Genomic DNA, 21,278 nt, shown 5'->3' on the forward strand with positions numbered 1-21,278 from the left:
CTTAGCATTGGGCAACAGTCTGTTATAAAACTCCAAAGAAGACATTCTACTTGTTGGCCAAAATTGGATAACACTACAGTCAAGTAATTATATTTTTTCCTTTGCACAAAATAACACATTAAGAGCAATTACATGTATCACATCATTTAATAGTGATCAGTGATATTGAAATATTACATTTAAATTAAGTTTAGTACATTAAGTAAGTGTTAAATATCTTCTCAATAAATTAGAAGACATGAACAGAGGACATAAGAAACGTAAACCTTCACATGCCTTGAGTGGTTATTGCATTGTAAAGAGTGGCTGCTTGTGTGTGGGCTGAATACAGGCTCAGCGAGCAGTGATGCTGCTATTTAACAAGGTTTGCTTAAGTTTTATCTTACCTTTTATTGATAATCTGCCCTGTTACCCGCCTGCATTCAGAAAAGCAACTAAAATGTCTTCTGTAGGGCTTCACGCACTAATGCATTTTCACTGTTCTAGCTGTTACACTTGTCAGGCCCAGAAGAGTACTATTTTAGGGTCATGTAAAAGCTGCTTTTCTGCCTACAGCACAGGGATAATGAATGCAAATCTGCTTGGAAGTGATCAACGCAGGGTTCATACTAAAATGCCATAAAAAGAAGCGATATTTATATTTCCTTCTGGCATGCTGGTAAAGCAGTGTTCTCTGTCCACCCCTGCACAAGGCCTCCCTGGCACTCTCACACACTACCCACACTCCTCAGGCCCAACCGTGAAAAATGCTTCTTTTCCATCGTACACATTAACCGCTAAATTTGGAACTTTGCCATTTCTGAGAAGACCTACCAAACGGCCCACTTACCATTTCCACTCCAGTCTGATGAGGAAGTTCAAGGTTTTAATGAGTTATTATCTCTCATATGCAAAAACATGCCATCCAGTCTGGACTTTTAATTTCCCCCACTTGTGACTACATACCTTTTGTATTAGTTTCACTGTAGTTACTGAATAATTCACAGATTAATAATTAAATAATAAGCATCATCAAATTATAGTATGCATTCAAGGTGAAGATGAACAGCTTTTTTTCATTTTGCAAAGTATCAGGTTCGAATCTTACGACTGTGTTATGTAATTCAAATGCTGGGACTATAGCCTGTGTTAACGCATTTGTGATACAATAGTGAAAATCTGTCCACTGAACCTAACTAATAATACCTTGCCTGTTGCACCATCTGTCCTACAGAACCGGATTCAGATCACCAGATCCTGACATGAGCTCTCAGCCTGACAAAAACTAGGCCTCCTATTCATAAAGATTCTCTGAGCTGATATGGGACCTGTTTTTGTGGCTCAGACAAAATCAGAAGAATTAGGTGAGAAACAGGTAGTCCTCCTCTGAATCTCTTCTCATGTACAATTTTCGATTGCTTCACTTTTTCAAGACCTGTCAATGAAGGCTAGCTCCAACAAAAACAAATCTGTAGGGCTCAAAAGAAAATCTTATCTTATGGACAACTGAAATAAAATTGTGTAAGGAATATGGTTTAAAAGTTAATACTTTTTTAATGAATACACCTATATTGGCATTTGATGAATATGCCTGACAATTTGATTGTTCAATCTGTACTGATTTAAGAGCCAGTGAAGGTTTGAAGACATTGTATATTAATATTGCATAAAGGAACTTTTGTAAAGGTGAAGACATCTGCTTAAAGCATCCAATGTAACATTTAATCAGTGTCTGAATCACTGTCTGACGAATCATGTCTGCATGACTGCAGTAATGAAACGCGTGGATAATCTGGTGATGGGACATGTCAACGGTGTTATTGTGAAGTCTTCTGACCCAGAACCACAATGCTGTTTCCATGTCACTTTTCACTGCTCTTGAGCATCTGGACAAGAGGAACACCTACACCAGGATATAACATCAGCTCAGCCTTCATCACAGGCAAGCTTCTGGTCAAACTCACACGCCTGGGCCTCTGAGATCATCTGCCATCGGGTCCTTCCTTATAGGTGACCAACAGATATTGAGGACCGCAGACAAACACAGCCTACAGTTCTATGTTCTCATCGCTCCATTGCAAGTTTCCAGATTCAGAAACTGCATAGTCAGCTAATGACTCTTGCTAATGACACAGCAATCGGTTATATCAGTCAGGATGACAAAACTGCCTACAGGAGAGATGGAGCCAAGCTGGTGGAGCACTACCACAACCACTACCACAAAAATATAGGACCTTACCTTACATCAGGAATCTGACAAGGCCTTCAGTTCCTGAGACAGCTAAGACAGTGGATGATGAGTTTCAAAAAAAAATTTAAGCCCTTTCCTAAGTGTACTGTAATGCCAGTGAATGTGTTCTGACCAGAACACTTATTCTGACTGTGTGGTATGGTGGAGCCACATTTCAGTACAGGAAGGCTGTAGAGAAGACTCTGTGGACCATATAGGCTATACTGCAACCACTGCAACACACCTCGAGCTATATATGCCACTTCAAGGCCCAAAATACTCTGCCTACAAAACACTCTGCCTACACCTGCATTGTATGTCTCCACTGCAGTGCTAACACTGTTTAGCATTATTATACAGGGTGCACTATTGGTCTACCATACGGGATTGCTTGGTTGGATCATTAGGCATAATGTATACGTAATACATAAGCGCATCACGACATCCGTTGTCTATCATTTGTATTTATCCGTGCTTTTATTTTCGCTATTACAGCAAGTGAGTAAGCATGCCAGTATTTATACACCTGTTGTATAAAGCGAGTAAGCATCTCGAGTCGTGAACCTTTGCCTCAGATCGTCTTTATTCTCCACACAGAGATTATGCACGATTCAGTTATTACAGTTTATCTAATGCTGGTAAATGTCTGCTATGATTGTGTAGAACATATAAAACCACACTTAAAACCACACCAGTCAGAACAGTTGCAACTGAGTATTCCTTTGTCAACGCTCGAGACATTTCGTTATCCAGAATGTGGCGTCGTAAGTGATGCCCTTCAATAAAAGACTAGTGAGGTATGAAAGGCTGTATTCTTGCATAAGCTTGTAGCTGTTCCGAGACAAGTTCCTCTAACATCCTGTAGGGATGTAAATCAACTTCCATACGGACTTGGAAAATATGGAACGGCGACATTGCACATTGATGCTTCTCTTATATGTAGCATACAGCAGGTAACATTCGTTCTGGGACAGGAGGTACTGTCTGCTGAGAATGAATCACTGCGGTAACATCGCGCAAGGTAGTATTCAAGCTTTGAAGAATTCGCGTTTTAAATCGGCGTTTTCAAATGCCGCTTGCAAAGCCGCAACATTTAGTCACGCGGTGATGCTGCCTGCGACGGCGAGGAGAGTCTGTCTCATCTGAGGAACCTATAGAAGACGTAGAGTGCTTTGCCTAGTAACTGCAAATACGCACACTGCGGGGGAAAACCCTACAAACGACGAGCTGTTTTCCTTTGGTACCCGATTCAACGACGACGACTACAGAAGAATTTGACGTGCAACCCATATCTACGAAAAGGCACGGCTCACACAGTCTGCGCTGTTATCTGTGCGTAACGTGAGCTGAGACATTCGCTTGTCTGTAGGCTTCGTGGAGAGCGTAAAACAGAGAGAGGACCCCTTACCGTTGGCAGCAGCGGCTCCATTTGGGCACCTTGGTCTTTAATGTCCATCTTGCTTTACCTGTAGAACACAGAAACGCGTAGAGGCCGAGCACAAGCAAATACTAGACGCGCTGCCTCTCACACGTCCTCCTGAAGCGCCTGGTAGGTCGCAGTAAGCACTGACACGGGGTGGTCACATGTTTAGTAAAGTAGTAGGGCCGACCCTAACATTATTACTCTTGAAGGGGTGCAGATCTCTCTCTCTCTCTCTCTCTCTCTCTCTCTCTCTCTCTCTCTCTCTCTCTCTCTCTCTCTCTCTCTCTCTCTCTCTCTCGCTCTCTCTTTTGTAACGTGCACTCTGTGACGCATTTAATACACACACCGACACACCACAGGCCCAAATATTAGACTATGTAACTATATGTTATGTGTCTCATGGCTGCTGAGTTTCCTCAAAAATATCAGAAATTATGTTTGTTGCAGTACATGAGTTAATAAGTCATTAATAAAGTCTTTAATACTTGTCATTACTAGATACGTCTTTTTCTTGAGACACTTCTTGAGTGTGGTTCTTGAAGCACATAATCAATATCCTAATGAAATTGAGCCTTTTAAGCATATTATTTACTCTGTCTTGGATCATGAAATAACTTCACAATGAACAGAATCTTCACCTGTTGCTGTAATATGCAACGGACCACCGGCCCTGCACTGACCGTGCAACTCTATTTCCAGCCTTAGGACGTACTGTACAACATTCATTACATTGTAGGCTATGGCAGGCTCACCAACTCTTCTGGGCCTCATTTCTCTGAATCATCATAATGTTAAAATGAGAGAGAGAATACTTGGTAATACTTGTGCTACCGTTCAAATATGATCTTTGGTTTACAATGCTTTTGTGAAACTCAGCCCTGTTTTATTTTACAGTTCTCAGTATGCCTAGATTACACATAATGTCATTTGAGTTGTTGTAGACAAGACATTTGCCAAGTTCCTCATAATAGATGCTGCTGTAAATGCTGCAAAGGTTCAGGCAGAAGACATATTTGATTGCTTAATGTTAGATTTCTGTAAGCAGTTGGGTCACATCTTATATGGAAAGTTTCTATAGATGATTCACAAGTCCTGGCTCACTAGAGTCCCAAGGGCAGGATCACATAATAGACTGAGGTTAGCTTTGGATTGCATTTAAGGACTTGCTAGGAAATGGTTATAATGATCAATAAAATTGATTAACATAATGAGCTAACAAATTGCTTTGTTGAAGTTTAGTTAATCATCTACAAACTATATACTCTACAACCTATATACATAGAAGCTCTCTGGAACTGATTCTTAACCTCACAATTTTCATTGTATAATTGTATCATTAATAAAACCTACATGAATGACATCTTAATGACATCAAGCATTTAACATTTAGGTTTGAGTTAGCTATATAAGTCGCCTGAGCTAGGGCTTTAAATCAACATCAAATCAGTTATTTTCATATCGGTGCAATTTGTGTGTTGAACAAAAAGATAAACAAAACAATGTTACATTTCATATGTGACTTTAACGTAAGCACACAATTTTGAGTGTATTGGCAAAGAGTGTAAATGAAGGTCTATCAAAAATAAAATAGCAATTCATTGCATCTTTAAATTCAGCCAGAAATTGCCTTCTCTGGCCATCTTTGAGCCTGATTTAATTTTAACATGTCATGGTCCTTTTCTTAAGCAACAAGATAAGACTTTTTTACCTCTAAATTCACAAAGTAGCAGCATCAGCTTTGACCATCTCTGGCATACATCTTTGTGCAGAATTCTTCCAGGAGAAAAAGCAACCAACAAGACAGTACTGATGTTCTGAGAATCTTTCTAAATGCGGAGTAAAACTTTTCCTCCATTGTGTTGTTGTTATTGTTGTTGCTGCTGTTGTTGTTATTGTTGTTTTTCTTCTTCTTCTTCTTCATTTTGGCCACTTGTTCATTATATTTTCGGACTACTATACATATAAAGTAGTCAGATTATTTAATTGTAAAATAGAAAAGCAGCCAACAGTTCTGAAAAGAGCGATGTTGTCGCCCTCCAGTGGCATTTGACTACAATAAGAGTTCAATTGATTGTTGTGGGTGCCTTACCTTCGTTACGCAAAACAGCACTATAAAATGACTACCGAGTGGCACAGATTTCATTCGAAAACCCTTTCTTCAAAATATGAATAATTATACTCGTCTTCAGCCTAAGATGCTGTTAAGGATTGTATACTATTGAGGTTAAGGTTTGGCTAATAATTCCCGGTAAGTCAAATACTTTTTCTGCCTCTGGATGGCAGCAAAACAAAGTTAGCGCCACCATTGTAATCAGCACACATTCACACCCGGCGACCGTTCGGTTGTGTAGCAGCAAAACGTGAACACGGCAGAGCGGAACAATACGGAGATCAAACGATAAATAACCTATACGATAAGCAATTAGAGCAAGACTAGACTAGACTCGGCTATTTCACTTCTTTACTTATAGTCTAGGCTGAAAAATGAATAGGCCTTAAATATTGGGCAAAACAAAAATTATGTCTACAGATTTGTCTTAAAATGATACTATTACGTAACTATTTATCCATTACTTATTTTAAACCTTATTTTAACCTATTTGAGTAATCGTTTCAGAGGGAAAAAAAAAAGATTAATAACCTTAGCAAAATAATTATTCTAAAAGAGGTTCACTAAAACTAAATGCATTTATTTTACGTCCTGTTCCTGAAAAGTGTGGACGGGACATAGTTAACAGTTACATGCCCTTAACATAATATATACACACTTTCAACAAAGGAAAACCACAGGTAGTAATTGACTGAAATAATTCAGCACCTGTTATGTTTATGGTGCATGTGACAACTATTAGGTTCCAACAGGCCTTATCTGCCTTCCAGATCTGCTGTGGATGTGATGCAAAGTAGACACACTTTGCAAAACGAATTTCTAATGTATTTGTACATTGAAATATGAAAGTACATTACAGAGTTTAATAGATGAAGGAAGTTAGACTTGCATAAACAACATATGATCTCTCGTGGCCTATTGTTGTCTTGATAAATTGTCCATATAATACAACCTACAAAGTTTAAACACAAAGGCAACCATAATTTCAAGTCTTGTGCAGGCTATTTTTTCCAAGGGTTTCATACGTTTGTTATATTTATTGCAAAGAAGCACACCACAATTACATTACTTTGTCAGCAGGCCTGACTGACGTCGCGCTGGAGCTGCCTATTAAATCACAAAAAACGTTAGGGGTCGTAACACGGTAAAAATGATGCATACGATATGACGCCTGTCCTGTACAAGTAATTTAATCTTGGCATTTGAATATCAAGGATTTAAATCTCGGAAAAATAGGATGATTTTTTTTTCCTGATTAACGGCCTACCAACAGCGTTACAGCAAAGTACACGAAATGAGAGCAACAATGACACAATAGACTAATATTTTCCAAACAGACACCGCGACTCTAAAAAGCAACAGTTATAGCGAGCTATGCATAACAACGCCATTTGATTTCTATTACATTTAACTACCCGAGGGTTGAAGCGCCTTTCAGTCATCTCGGAACATCATTTAGAATAAAATGACACAGGGCCTTACCACTTTACTTGTAACATTAGCATCTTGAAGATAAACAGCCTGTTACCTTGTGAATTTTCTCTAAGAACATCGCACCATGAATCTATTAATTCTGTCCTTTTACATACTGTACATCAACATGTAATGAGATTTTACGGATGTCTAGATAGGTATATACATTATTTAGTTACAATTATACCACTTGATAATGCAACAAGATAATTTGTAAACCTAATATAACGTTTTAAAAAGTACGATAGGTCATAGACCCGGACTATCTTAAACAATGTTGACAGTTAATAAAACTACATATACAAATAAACACGCAAATAAATAAATAAATAAATACCCTAAATAAAATATTAATAGATAAATATAAATCAGATCCCTTCAACATATCAGGACACACCCATGCACTGCATTCTGGTTATACAGTGTCTAACTGTGTGAATAAAAACTGTAATAGCCAATGTCTTTGGAGCAGTTTTTCTCGCACTCCCTCGGTGTTAACATTTCTGATTTTAATGGGGATGACGTTTCTGAAACCGGTGTGGCAGATGGCGAGATCCTCCTCCGCTTGGCTTGTTCAAAAATCCCAGAATCGCTCGAATCAATTGACTTAATTGAAGATGGGGTTTCTATCCAGCTGGATTCCGACAGGTCTTTCGGTTTGGCTTCTTCTGTCCCGCCGAGCGGAGATCTCTCCGGCGCGATGGCGTCACCCTCCTCCAGCCCGACCAGGTAACCGGAGGCGGTCGTTCTGCCCCCGACAGAGTTGGAGGGCCAGCACGAGAGAACCGTGCTCGATTTGCTGCAGTACTGGGGTGGCGTGCGCGCGCCCCACCCCGGGGGCTCCCCGTAATAACCCAGAGGTCTGTTAGAGCACCCCGCTGCGGGCAAGGGGAGAGTCTTAACTCCGGCAGCTGCGTACGACAGAAGGGTGGCCGCGTTACCGGCGAAATCAGCAGCCGCGGCAGCATCGTATGCCGAGGCGGCAAAGTCCAGTCGGTTGTTGGCAGGGGTGACAAACCATCGCTGCGGGGAGGCCACTGCGGTCTCATCGGTTTGTTGCGGGGATAGCAAGCTGTTACTAAGTGGGACGCTGCGGTCCGTGCCAGGAGCGGTACCGACGCCAGGGTGAAAGCGGGACTTGGCATACGAGCTGACAAATTGGTCCTGCAGGAAAGAACCAGTCATGGCATATCTCGCACTAGGCACGATCTGGGAGCGCGGAGACTCACCCGGGGACGGCGTCAACCGATCGATGTCGCAACCTGTGTAGACACTGGAAAAAGAGGGTTGACAAACATAGTATGCACGTGAAATACTCCATGATGAAAGTAATAATAATAATAATAATAATAATAATTAGGTAATAAAAACAATAAAATAGGAAATAAATAAAATCATTATAAGAAATAAAATATCTGGGGCGGTTTTTTAAATTATATTATATGCTGTGCATAACGGCACCGATTTTATAAGGAGCCTACAGTTTGTGCAAATGTATCTGAAAAATTATTTTGATGTTTTTTCTTCTCACATTTGCAATATCTAATATAAACATTATTAAACATGTAGAGGATAGATGCAGTACCCTCCTGTTCCTAATGCTACCAAAACCATTAACGTAGTAACGTAAACCAGGGAGAAATGCAGCTACATGGTCGCTATTAATGCACTATACCAAGTTAGACTACTCACAGGTGACACCTGTTGTTTTTGCCATAAGGGAAATACACAGTTTAAGAATTGTGATTTGTTTTTTTCCCGATACCTCGACCAGGAATAGCAGAATAGCTATTAAGAATATTAAGAATAGCACTTTTGCAACTTCAATGCAAATACGTCTGTGCATAAACTTGACTTCGGAAGGCAATTTAATGGATTATTGTAGGCTACATTTTGCTTGATGAACAAACTTTAAAAATAATCGTATTTAAAGGTCGCTAAATAAGATTAGGAATTTAGAAAAAAAATATTGTGTCAAAACAAATAAACCTTACGTGTCATAGTTGTCCCGGAATCCCTTTGCAAACGGATTATGGTCGATTTTTAACTGTGTAATCTGTGGGACGGAAATATAAACAGCAATGACAACACCACTCATCCCGATGATCTAAAAATATATTGTCTATCTATTAACTACTTTGAAGATTATTATTACGGCGGTTATGCGCCGCGTCTTACATCGGTATTTTGATACGCCGTGACAGCGATAAACTGTGTCTCCGGGAAGGTGAAGGTCTGTACGCGTCCAGGTTGGCTCGTGTCCTCTGTTCCGTCCTCGTTCACCTGCACCACGTGCAGCCTGGGCTGATATTTATGCAGAGACTGTAGGACCACCATCTGCAGGAATTCACCCGAACAAACGAAAGTGTCATCGCACACCGGGTCCGCTCAAAGCGACTGTCGATTTCGATTATATTCGGATATTAACTGATGCCGGACTTTAATCTAAAATATTAAAGTATATAATCAAGTTACACCACTGCATGATTAAAAATATAATAGTATAAGAACATTTGCATAAAGTATACAGAAATTAGTAGGTAGTAGTATTTTTTGTTTGTTTTTCTGGTGTGTGTACGTGTGTGTGTGTGTATGTGTGTGTGTGTGTGTGTGTGTGTGTGTGTGTGTGTGTGTGTGTGTGTGTGTGTGTTGTTTATCAATAATTTAGCCTAGATTTGTTGGGCAAATAATAGCTGAAGACATTTACATAATAAACCTACTATGTACCGATTAATATTTATTTACTAACCTGTCCCGTGTTGTTCGATGCCCCTTTGTTGTTCGTTAGTTTAAGCTTTCCAAAAGAAATCTCTTGACGCATCCAATGCGCACCAGTGTTCGGCGAATCTGGGTGCATGTACACCCTGTTTCCTATACATAAAATAATGTAAAAGTAAATTCGATATGTATCAGTGCTGGCAAAGCAAAACTATTCAGAGTTTGCGTGATAATATCAGACTGTATTTTTAAAAAAAAAAAAAAACGTCTGCAACGGCAACACCACATTACTTAAAGGGCATCAACAAGGCGTCAACAAAAATAAACGCACGCCGTCCATTTTAACACTTACCTGTCACATTGGTGTCCGCTTTACCGCACGGGACCCATTTGCCCCCCTGAAAACGCCAGTGGTTTGGATCCGCGAGGATTACGTCCACAAAAATATTGTAATGAGCAGTAGGATCCAAGCCGGATATATTGAAACTTAAAAACGGGAACATTCGCCTAAGGGCAGACAAAATTAACACTGTTTTAAAAGCTTTATAGTATCGTGGCCTAATTACATTTAATTGCATCTACTATATGTTTATTACACGAATGTAGCCCCACGTGTTTTTGAAACTAATAATAAGAAAAAAAAAATCAGTTTGATGTAGATAGTTTTGCATTGTCCAGCCTAGACGCACTCTAATTGGTGAAACACATGTGAATATACTGCAGTAAATAAACGTAATTATTTAGATTAAGTTTTATGAAATACCCTAAAACACTGTTTTAAAAATCTTAAAATGATGCGTGATGTGTTCCATAAAAGTAAGTTAATCATATAGTCTTACTGTAAATAAAGGAAATTATTGTTTTCCTTAAATATTCAAATGATTGCATATAAAATTACTGAATACCTACCGCCCTTGTTTTGTTATAATCATCTCAGTCTGATGTCTGTGAAACTTAAGCCATAAGGCCCTATTGCACAAATAGACTTGCGCTTTCCCAGGTATGAGTCCGGCTTGCGCAGAGGAGAACTGGTAAAAAGCCGTCCCTTGATAAGCGTGTCCATACTGTTGCGCGTACGGGTAGCCTGCCGTCGGGTAGCCTTGCGGAGAAGTGTTGGTGAGCAAACTATTATATGCTCCATTCGTTATAACCGGATGATGCGCCATGTAGCGACTTGGACTTCCGATGGAAAATGCTGGGTGCGTCGGTCCATGCTGGCTCGGATAGGGGAACATGGCGGTGGGACTTGCTGAAAGCGCCTGGGTTTGGCTGGACTGTGAAAGGAGATACCTTTCTCCAGCAGATCCATCGAAATTGTGACGAATATCAGAGACTCCGTCAAGAGCAGGAGAGAGTTTGCCTCTCTGGACGTCCCCTGATGAGTCCTTTGAGTCGGGGAAATTGTCTGCCTCTGACTGATTCGTCATCCCAGCGGAGTTTTTTTTCAGAGGTGAACTTCTCTCCAGGTTGTCACTAGCGGATATAATAGGATGGCCGTGCAAGGCGAGATCAGACCCCTCCGAATTTGGGTAGCCACTGCCCACATTCATACATTTCTTGGAGAGCGCGAGAGCTGGCGAGATGCAATGTTCGAGCTGCATAGCTCGATGACAAATAGCAATTAACGCGACCAATGTGAGACCACTATCTTAACGCCTTGCGAATGTAACGCGCGAGAAAACGCCTTCCTGTGGTTTGAACGACTTTGTGCAAGAAAGCGAATCAGCCAATTGACACTACCTTGCAATCAAGGAGGCTTTGCTTTTCATTCCTCCGCCTGCATCGTTAATGAATCGACTTTCGCCATTGGTTAACACGTGACAGTAATTTAATTAGACAGAACTTAATTAGGATTATCAAGCAGGCCCTTCACGCCACAATGTATTCACTTCTTGTGGCCAGTGACGTTTGTATACTCAAACCTGTGAAAAGTGGGACTGGTGTAATTTTAGTTATTACAAAAGACTATAGCTGATACGTGAAAATGTAGGCTAGACCAATATAAGCATGCCAGCATAGCCTACTTTTTGGAGTATAAGTGGTTTATAGTTTTACAATATGTCTTATATATAATTGGGTGAACAGAATGTATTTACCGGTACATATAGTAGAAGTAACAAAGACCGGATACGACTGAAACGATCATTTATCATTAAAACAAATAAAAAGACAGACGTTTTTAATCACTTAAATTGTTTGCGATATAGCGTGAAATTAACAACTTTCATTTAATATTGTTTACTAGTTCCAAGGCACATAAATAATTTATGAGTGGGATCAAGTTATAAATTAGTGCTCACCACGTGCACTTTAAAATACAACAGTACTGATGTGGCAGCAGTAACCTGTGTATTCCGCCCCTAGTTATTTTCTGTTCAGAACAGCTTTCCTTCTTATTCCCATTTTTGTAGCCCATATACGAATATTTAAAATGACTTCCCTTCTTACTTTGGCGTTCTATAATAATAATAATAATAATAATCATCATAATCATCATCATCATCATCATCATCATAATAATAATAATAATAATAATAATAATAATAATAATAATAGCAGTAGTAGTGTTTACTAATTATTTTTAAAAATAAATATTTTTAATTTTGAATTCTTGACAATGGGATGATTTTTATTTAAGATGAATGTTTCTGTGTCTTGATGAGCTGAAGGCTCACCACTGACCACAGTTCGGTTAAGCCTTATCCCACGCTTATGACAACGTTTTCAAATTCCATTTATCACTCTGTTCATAAACTCTCAACTCCAGGTGTTATAATATGCATACAACTAGTATACATTCGTGTCGTCCTGTTCAGGCAGGAAAATATAGACGGAGCGAATATAGCGCCTGTTTACGGAAAAATAAGAATAACTTTGGTTTTTAATCATATCAACTGATCGATACTGATCTTCAATCAAGTAGTGACCAAACATTCCGCATGATGCTGTGACAGTTTTAGTTAATGATTTGTCCCAGTTCATTTCAACTTCCAGCGTGACTTTTCGCGAGGTTACTTGTGTGATGGGGTCCCTCCCTGGTGACGGGCCAAACCTGTCCAACCCCTCATCAACCTGGAATACGTTATTCTCATCAGATTATGTCACCCGTCTGACCAAGAATGCAAACTCGCCCCGCCGCCGCTCGTTAACTACATCTCGCGTCATGAGATGTCCGGAGTCCTGCTTCTATTTCCAGCATCACTTTACTTTCCTCTGTCTCGGAACACATTCTGTGCGCGCAAGGATAGGCGTACGCGTGATATGAAGCTTCGGCGACGTTTAAGTACATTCCTGCACATTATTGTTATTAATGTAGCGTAATAAATTAATCACACCTAGACAACGTCACGATGTTATAGATTGCAGGAAAACAATTCCTTGTAGATTACAACATGATTTTTAACCCGAAATTCTTGCGTTTATGAGTGCAAAACAAATCCGGGACGTGCGAGTGGGTCTACAGGCAAGGGTGAGCGGACTGAAGTTCTAATGAAGAGGCTTTCATCTCCGAGGCTAACAAGAAGGGTCATTATAATAGGGCGACTGGGTCCAGTAATCTATTCTCCAGAAACGTGCAAGCACAGGCTTGCCTGCGCCTAACCAGATGTACGAACGGCTATCTTCTTCTCCTCATTATTCCTCCCTCTCTCTCTCTCTCTCTCTCTCTCTCTCTCTCTCTCTCTCTCTCTCTCTCTCTTCTTTAATAAGCTATAACCAGACTTGGGGCTTAGCACTATTGGAGGCCTTATTGTTGAGTCACCAGTGCATATGTCTGTCTTAAGAATCCCCCCCACCCCCACCCCACACCCCAACCCACCCCGACTTGTTATTTCTCTCTCCCTCCTTTTGTTGTGTATTAGCCCCCTGTACTTTGCACTTATTAGCTCAGCCAGTGGCCATAACCGCAGAGGGGCGGCGGTGATTACCAATGGCAGGACCAGCGCTCCCTCAGGGCATCATTGTGTTGAATGGAGAGCTTTTCCATCCTCAGGTGGGCATAAACACACGCCACTGACCCACGCAAACAGGTGTTGTGTTTCTATGTCACATGCACATTACACTAATGTGTTTGAATGATGCATTGTGCTTTTAATTATATGTTTTTAATGTAAATATCAATTATGTTATTTGTGATGAGCATTGCTCAAAATGTAATTTATCTAAATTTAATATACGTTTTACAGCCTCAAGAATGGCTTGGTGAATTATTTCCTAAACAAATTTAGCACTACAGTAAAACTGTACAATGTTCACTGTTATATATTTCATATTCACTGAAACAAGGTTACTGTTGGAGAACAATAAACGAAGCCTCAGTTTTTCAGTGATATTCAAAGAACCTCAAACTGTATCACCGGTGTGAACAGCTTGAGTAAGTGACCCTGGGTTGGGAGGTGTTTGCTTGTGGTTCACCTCTCTGAGTCATCATGCTGGCATTGATCAGTCGTAAGTTGCCAATAACCTGCTATATGAACAAGCCAAACGTCAGATCGTCTCTTCAGCCTCGCAGAAGCGCGACATGTCCGCTAAACCTCTCCACATCTGCCCGTGGATCTCTGCCAGCGCGCTTCACGTTACACTTTAACCAGTAAGACGACAAAGCTAATGCTATGTCAAGCTGGAACAAAGCAGCGCTACGCTAACCTCTTAAGAAATAAAGTTTCAGGAATCACCTAAAGACTTTGTGGCGAAACGGAATCAGGTAGTTTGCTTTCAAAGTCCTTTAGCGGAAAAGCCCGATGGCCACCCGGGTCTTATCTAATCACTGTCACCGGCGAGGAGAGAACAGCCTACTGCTGTAAGTGAGCGCCTGCTCGGGGACTTTACCTAATGCCCGCACTGTCACATCAATGACGGGATCGGCGCACACCGAATGACAACAAAATTATAGCCAAGCTGGATATGGGGACAGAGGAGGCTGCCCCAGTCAGAAGCGATTGCTTTCTGTGAGCGTGAGAGGGTCTTTGCAGTGTAAACACAGTACTGACAGGACAGAGAAAGAAAATAGAGACCTCAAGGTTATTTGTGATTCATGGCAGGTAGTGACTTATGTTACAGTGTCAATGAAAATTTCATGGGATTGCATTTAAGATGGCCTTTAAGTTATTTATAAGTTGCTTGCTTGGATGCCATAGTGAAACTCCTACGAATAAATCCAGCTGAATACCAATAGCACATTTTATTTTATAATATACACATAAAATGTCTCAGGTGTGAAATGCCCAAACCTTAGCAGCTGCACTAATCAGCTGGTTAATAAAGTGGCTCTTGTTTGCTAGGGACATAACTGCTGACCGCTGTAGCGTCCTGTGGCCAGGCCGAGGCTGTCACAAGGCATCAGGCAGCTCGTTGGAAAAGGGAGATGGGGGGTGGGCCAGCGTGGGCTGTGTGGACAGTTGTGGCTTTTAAAGCCTTATTAGAGTGAGTGGCATAGTCACGGGCCCGTGTCGTTCCCCCGAGACCCTCTGCTACCCCGCTCATTACTGATGTCCTTTTAGGGCCTTTGCGCAGGTGTCACTCACGTCCCCATCAGAGTCGCCTTGGCTTGGTACGGTAGCCAGATTTACCCACCATACGCAGACACACACCCGCACACCGACATGCATGCACACACATACACACAGACATGCAGAGCAAGAGAGAGAGAGAGAGAGAGAGAGAGAGAGAGAGAGGGAGAAAGAAAGGCCTCTGAGTGTTCACTGACCTCAAATGAACACATTCACTCTTGATTTGATGCAAAATTGATCCTGGAAATGAAAACTGACATTTCACATAAGATGTGTTACCTGAGGGCTTATTTCTCAAAGTGTTCACTCTTTTACAGAGAGGTTTCAATTGGTCTTCATAATAATATCCAGAAACACTCAGAAATTAGTCATGAAATGCATGTTTTTATAAAGCCTTATATATATATATATATATATATATATATATATATATATATATATATATATATATATATATAGTGTGTGTGTGTGTGTGTGTGTGTGTGTGTGTGTGTGTGTGTATTAACTTATACTGCCATTACATCTAGCTTTAAATTTCCATTATTACGGACAACTGCATGCATTTTTAAATGGACATTGATAAGAAATATTATATCATGTGTACAGAAAGTTCTGAAAGTCTATAGTGCAAAAATGTGAAAGCTGTCCTTTACACACACTTACAGAGATTACAACTATCCAGAGATTTAGATTACTTCTTTCCAAATCAGAAAGTGCCTGCCTTTGTTATGGTGAATTTCACTTGTAGCTTTAGATGAATGTCTTGGAGAAAAAAAAAGAAATTGTTCCACAATAAACATTGTCACCGCATTTAAAGAAAGACTGACTGTTCTAAATTAAAGGATTCCACAGTGCCAGTACTAGAGGGTCAGTAAACGTTGTCTTAACCTTGACTCTGTTCTCAAGTCTACTGGATTTTAAAGAAACAATTAAAAGGATACTGTTGAGAATATCAGATTTAATTTGAGGGTGTTTACAACTATAACCGATGAACCTTGCAGGAATCAGCTCTTTATATACAGAGTGCCACAGGTTCTGGAAAATTAACCAAGTAGCCGGACCATTTAGTACTTGGTTGAAAATCTTAGGCAGTTGATGACTCCCTGTAGTCTGTGAGTCACACAGTGGGGATCTCCCTGGTGATGTCCTGCCTAGGAAGCAGCCATTTGTAGTTCCTACATGTTCTGGGAGTCTTTGGCCTGCAGTCTTAACTTCTGTAAGTGACATATATGCTCGTTGGAGTTTAGGTCAGTCAAGAACCTTTCACTTACTGTGGCTCTGCTTTACTAATGTATTTCTGCAGGAATGTGAAGCAAAATTTGGTTTGATTTTAAAAGATGCTCTAGCCCACTTTCATCTCTGCTGCCATGGAAATTCATATTAATAAAATAAATCAGATTAAATTAAAAACTTAACCCATGACAATACATGCTCATCTTCATTTAATCTATATCTAAGACCTTGACCCAGAACTTTATAGACTTTTTATGTAAACTGGCCTGTCTGTCATGTGAAATTTATCAGAGGCTTGTGATAAACACAGACTGTGCAGAGGGTATTCTTCGCGTTATACCCAGCATTACTCTCTGTCATATCTACGCCAACATACTAGGGATTGTCTTGATTCGTTCAACAGTTCTTCTTGAGGACTGAAAGTATTCATCATTCAACCTGCAGGTTTGCAGGTTGCTTGCTGCCACTAACCTCAGCAGTGTGGTCTTATGTTTTAACAATGCACAGGGTACTCTTGGCACACATGATCCAGCATGCCTCTGATTGATTCGTTCTGATTTTTAGTACTCACAATGGCCTGGTTTAATCATTTCGGGAAAAAAAAAAAAGATGAACAAGCTATTCAACGGAAGGGGCCAAGGTACAAATGTTTATGCATAATCAATTAAAACAGCTTTCTTTCAAAAGCATTGTAATGACAAGAAAAATACAATCAATAAATGATCCTCCATTCAGCTGCAGATAGAGACTGCACTGCTTGGCTGTGAGAGACGTGTGTAAGCTTCTTGACAAATTACAGAGTAGAGGCTTGATTAAACATTGTGACAATTACTTTCTTTTCTGAAAGGTATGCTAGCATGCAGGTTAACAAGAGGTCAGTTTCTTATATCAGACTGAAAAATAAGTAAAACGCTCAAAGATATTTTTATTCCCTATTCTTCCCAAGTTATGACATGTATAACTGGCTCGTATCCACACCTGCTGTTGTGAATATTGCAATTTGGGCTTTATGGATGACTTTGTTTTGATATCTTGTGCCTGGGTCCATATTTTCCATAGCGTAGCATTCAAAATCCATTGCTACATAAATAAAGGGAATACAGTACTCTTCCAGTATATCAGTGTTCTGAAATGTACCACTCAACACACAGAAAACATTATAATGTAACCTAAAAATTTGATATGTTATTTAAATGAGGACACATGTTTTGTGGGGTATTTACTAAAGCAGCGCTTAGAGTAGTTATTCAGGCAAAAGTCCATCCTTTGTATGCATGTGTGTGTGGAAGAGTGTAAGATTTGCTCAGTACCTTGGACCAGTTAATGGCATAAAAACAATGGAGGTGAGTGACCAGGTGAGCATGTTTAGTTGTGTGCCACGTTTACCAAAGCATCATGACACTAAGAATATTTTAAGACTAACCTACAGATAGATGCTACTTGAAGGTGTTAAAAGCTTCAAAACCACACGACCTCAGTGAATGCTGCAGTAACAGTGCCACAGCCACTCACCTGACGTTTCAGCACGAGATGCATTGCTCTAGCAGTTTGTGTGCTCTCAACCTTTCCCAGCAAAGTGCTGAAACTCGTCAAGATCTTCAGCTTGAAGGCTAATTAACCAATGGCCTAGAAAAGGGGCAAAAGACACTACAATGTTATTTTAATTCATCACACAGATTTTCAGAAAACTCAGTCAACCTTGATTGCATCTTGCCGAATTGATCTAAATAATGAAATGTCCTTTAGCACTGAATCTTGAATGAGACTTGTTCAATAGCACAGTTACACGATTAATATTTATCTGGAATTCCTACTGCATTATACTCCAATATGCATCCAGATTGTACAATGCGCATACAGTGCACGATGCACAAGATTACATAACAAGCTCAATGCATGTCTGCAACTTTTCAGGACAGCTAACGTTGGATGAAATGAACATTATGATTTGCATGGTGCTGTCAGCATTATGTCTACGTACAACATGTCTAAACGTTGATGTCTAATGAAACCTAAATCAAAACAGATTCATGCCAGACTGATCTTACATATAAGCTCTGATCCTTTTGACTTCATCTATGAGTACATAACGCATCCAAAGTCTGGACACCATTCATATGTCTGCATACCTCCCTTTGGCCTTTTAATTGAGAAACATGTTACAAACACCAGTATGTCCTCTCTGCCACTCTCAGTGGCAGATTTCCAGTTGTGTTCGTTATTTAGCATCACAGCTCCTCAGCATGAGCAACCAGTCAAAAAACGTTCAGTACTATTGAAATTAATCGGTTCAGCACGAAGATCTGTCTGTGCAATCATTTAGCTTTAGCACAGCAGTGCCAGTGGGTAACACACTGACTTTTCAAGCATGCATTGCTTACTACAAAAAGACCGGATTTATTAGACAGTTCGCAAAACGCTGTCATAGTCTTTGGGCTGGTGATTTTTACAGTGGTAGACTACATATCAGTCCCAAAACTCTCTGTTAACTGCAGGCTACGCCCGCTCATGCCCTTCATGTTCCAAAGCCAAACCACTGAAGTGTATTACTGGTCTGAAGCATAGTGAGGCTCTAATATCAAGGATGACGGAGGGAAGAAAAGGTCTAATGTCCCAGCTAAAAACGTCTTTTATCACCAGCTTTGGCACCGTTAGCAGCTGCTTAGTTTGTTGCTAATCTCTTTAAATATTTAGCAGGATGTGTCCCTGAGAGTGCAGTCAGGCTTTGCCACCAATTTGTTCTTTCTGCTGCCATGCACTGTCAGACTTTCATGAGTGAAGAACATCAACCACTGTTCCCAGCAAGCTCCATGCATTAAAAATTCAGGCTAAGTCTACTTTTTAAGCCATTTCCGAAGAAAAGTGCAGAAGAATGAAACTGACTTATGCCAAATGAATATCGCTGGATTGCTTTGATTCTGCCCCTGATGTTTGTAGGGTTGAAATTATTTATAAAACATCAATTTTAGCTTAAGATGCATAGTGGCATGAAGTGTGCACATTTCTCTTTAGAGCCCTTGGAGAATTTCGACATATTTGGTCTGAAGGTAGGAGTCTGAAGATAGGAGTCTGAAGATAGGAGTCTGAAGGTAGGAATCTGAAGATAGGAGTCTGTGCTTTTGTGTTGTTCAAATTTGACCCTGAAGAAAGCATTTTTACTTTGCACATGTATTGAGGGCAACTTAACGTTCATTTCTGAAGTGTCTGCTTAGCTCTGGTAAAACAGAACAAATTAAAATATCACCACTACAAATTTTGCAGCACTTAATACGTACACTACCAAATGGTTTATCTACAGACATTCACATCTGATATTCAGATGTTCTAGTGCCTTGAAATAAATATATTTTAATGTAAATCTTATAGGAATTTTACATTATCACACCTATGAAGCATTTTTATTTGGCTAGCTGAGTTCAGCGGCAGGCCAGAATGTCTGTCTCACTTAAAATGCAAGAGAAAGTTTTGTGCCCTCAGCTTGGCTTCTAGACTAGTACATATAAAATGGCAATCCCATCAAATCTCATCTTATTAAGTATCATGATGCTTCACCTTACATTTTTACACAAAAAAAGATGGTGACCGGAGAAGACTGACCTCTCCACAATAATCAAATGTTTTAACCTGATGGAATAAGTCTGGAATTCTACATTTTCCATTGCTTAAAAAGCCAAGTTTGCAGTATTTGCCTGTATCAAACATCCTCTGTAATACAGAAATAAATACAGAAATGCTCGGTCCTTGCGGCCGGCTTCTAAAAGCAAGCCCTGAGCCAATTTCTGTGAACTGGGTAGTGTGCCTATCTCCTCCTCCCCATGGCAAAGTGAAATGGAATTGCCTCTCACATTCAAAGACAGCTCAGTGAAGGTGATAATAGAGCTACTCCCTGCTGTCTACAGTCAGGAAATAGGAAAGTGGCATATGGGGCCAGGAACCAAACAGAAGAGGAACCGCAGCCTGGCAAGAGTGGAAACCAAAGGAAAGGTTAATGATCATTCCGGAATTCTAGCGGGAGAAAGTCTGCTTTCAGAAGTTGAGAGTGAGGGTAAAGAGAAGGATGTTTGAATGACTTACCTTACTGGCTACCTCACACGAACACTACTGTCAATCACGTCTTTCATACACGCAGGTACAGTGATCCAAAGTCTGGTGTCTAATTGCATTGTTTTGATTCACAGTTCTATACATAAACATTCCTTCCATACGGATAAAATCATTAATTGCAGATGAAGAATGTGATACAATGTAACAGTCCTTACCATATACGATCTAATCTGTCCCATAGTTAAAGACACACGCAATAAGACCATATACATAACCTGTATCAATAAGACATAGAATTCTCTGCGATCTATGCCGCATTTAGCACCTCCCCAGGTAACCCACCTGCCTCCGGCCTGAGCGCTATGCTGCACGATGCCCTGGAGCCGCGCTGCGCTGTAAATTAGCAATCAAGCTTAGAGACGCGCCTCCAAACTAGGCCGACAGACTAGCAGGAATAAAAAAGAAGAAGAAAATTGAACAGCAGAGGAAAAAAGGAAGAAAAAAAACAATGGACACTGATGTTTGAAACCACACAGTCTTTTTCGCTGTATGAGAGTGCAA

General features: G+C 40.2%; 2 protein-coding genes across 2 annotated transcripts in view; both read right to left on the reverse strand.

Annotated features, from left to right (window-relative positions):
* slc4a10b (solute carrier family 4 member 10b) overlaps positions 1 to 3,857 on the reverse strand; it is a 41,390-nt gene extending 37,533 nt beyond the window's left edge. The window contains exon 1 of the mRNA XM_035522760.1: positions 3,618 to 3,857. Coding sequence (XP_035378653.1) covers positions 3,618 to 3,665 — 48 coding nt within the window. The 5' untranslated portion in view covers positions 3,666 to 3,857. The remainder of the gene's footprint in view (positions 1 to 3,617) is intronic.
* Positions 3,858 to 6,480: 2,623 nt separating this feature from the next.
* On the reverse strand, positions 6,481 to 11,580 carry tbr1b (T-box brain transcription factor 1b). The gene is made up of 6 exons (XM_027010243.2): positions 10,843 to 11,580; positions 10,286 to 10,440; positions 9,965 to 10,086; positions 9,394 to 9,552; positions 9,210 to 9,271; positions 6,481 to 8,488 (listed from the first exon to the last, which is right to left on the reverse strand). The coding sequence occupies exons 1-6, from the start codon at positions 11,532 to 11,534 to the stop codon at positions 7,642 to 7,644; spliced, it is 2,037 nt and encodes a 678-aa protein (XP_026866044.1). The 5' UTR covers positions 11,535 to 11,580; the 3' UTR covers positions 6,481 to 7,641.
* Positions 11,581 to 21,278: the final 9,698 nt, after the last annotated feature.

This window comes from Electrophorus electricus, chromosome 2 (assembly GCF_013358815.1).
Source record: "Electrophorus electricus isolate fEleEle1 chromosome 2, fEleEle1.pri, whole genome shotgun sequence".
Taxonomy (NCBI): domain Eukaryota; kingdom Metazoa; phylum Chordata; class Actinopteri; order Gymnotiformes; family Gymnotidae; genus Electrophorus; species Electrophorus electricus.

Bases quoted from the DNA above. Each gene is read 5' to 3' on its own strand.
- tbr1b (XM_027010243.2), bottom strand. From the start codon at position 11,534: ATGCAGCTCGAACATTGCATCTCGCCAGCTCTCGCGCTCTCCAAGAAA. The intron at 10,087-10,285 runs GTAAGTGTTAAA...TTTTATGTATAG, and splicing joins AGCGGACACCAATGTGACAG to GAAACAGGGTGTACATGCAC. The intron at 9,553-9,964 runs GTTAGTAAATAA...GAATTCCTGCAG, and splicing joins CATCGAACAACACGGGACAG to ATGGTGGTCCTACAGTCTCT.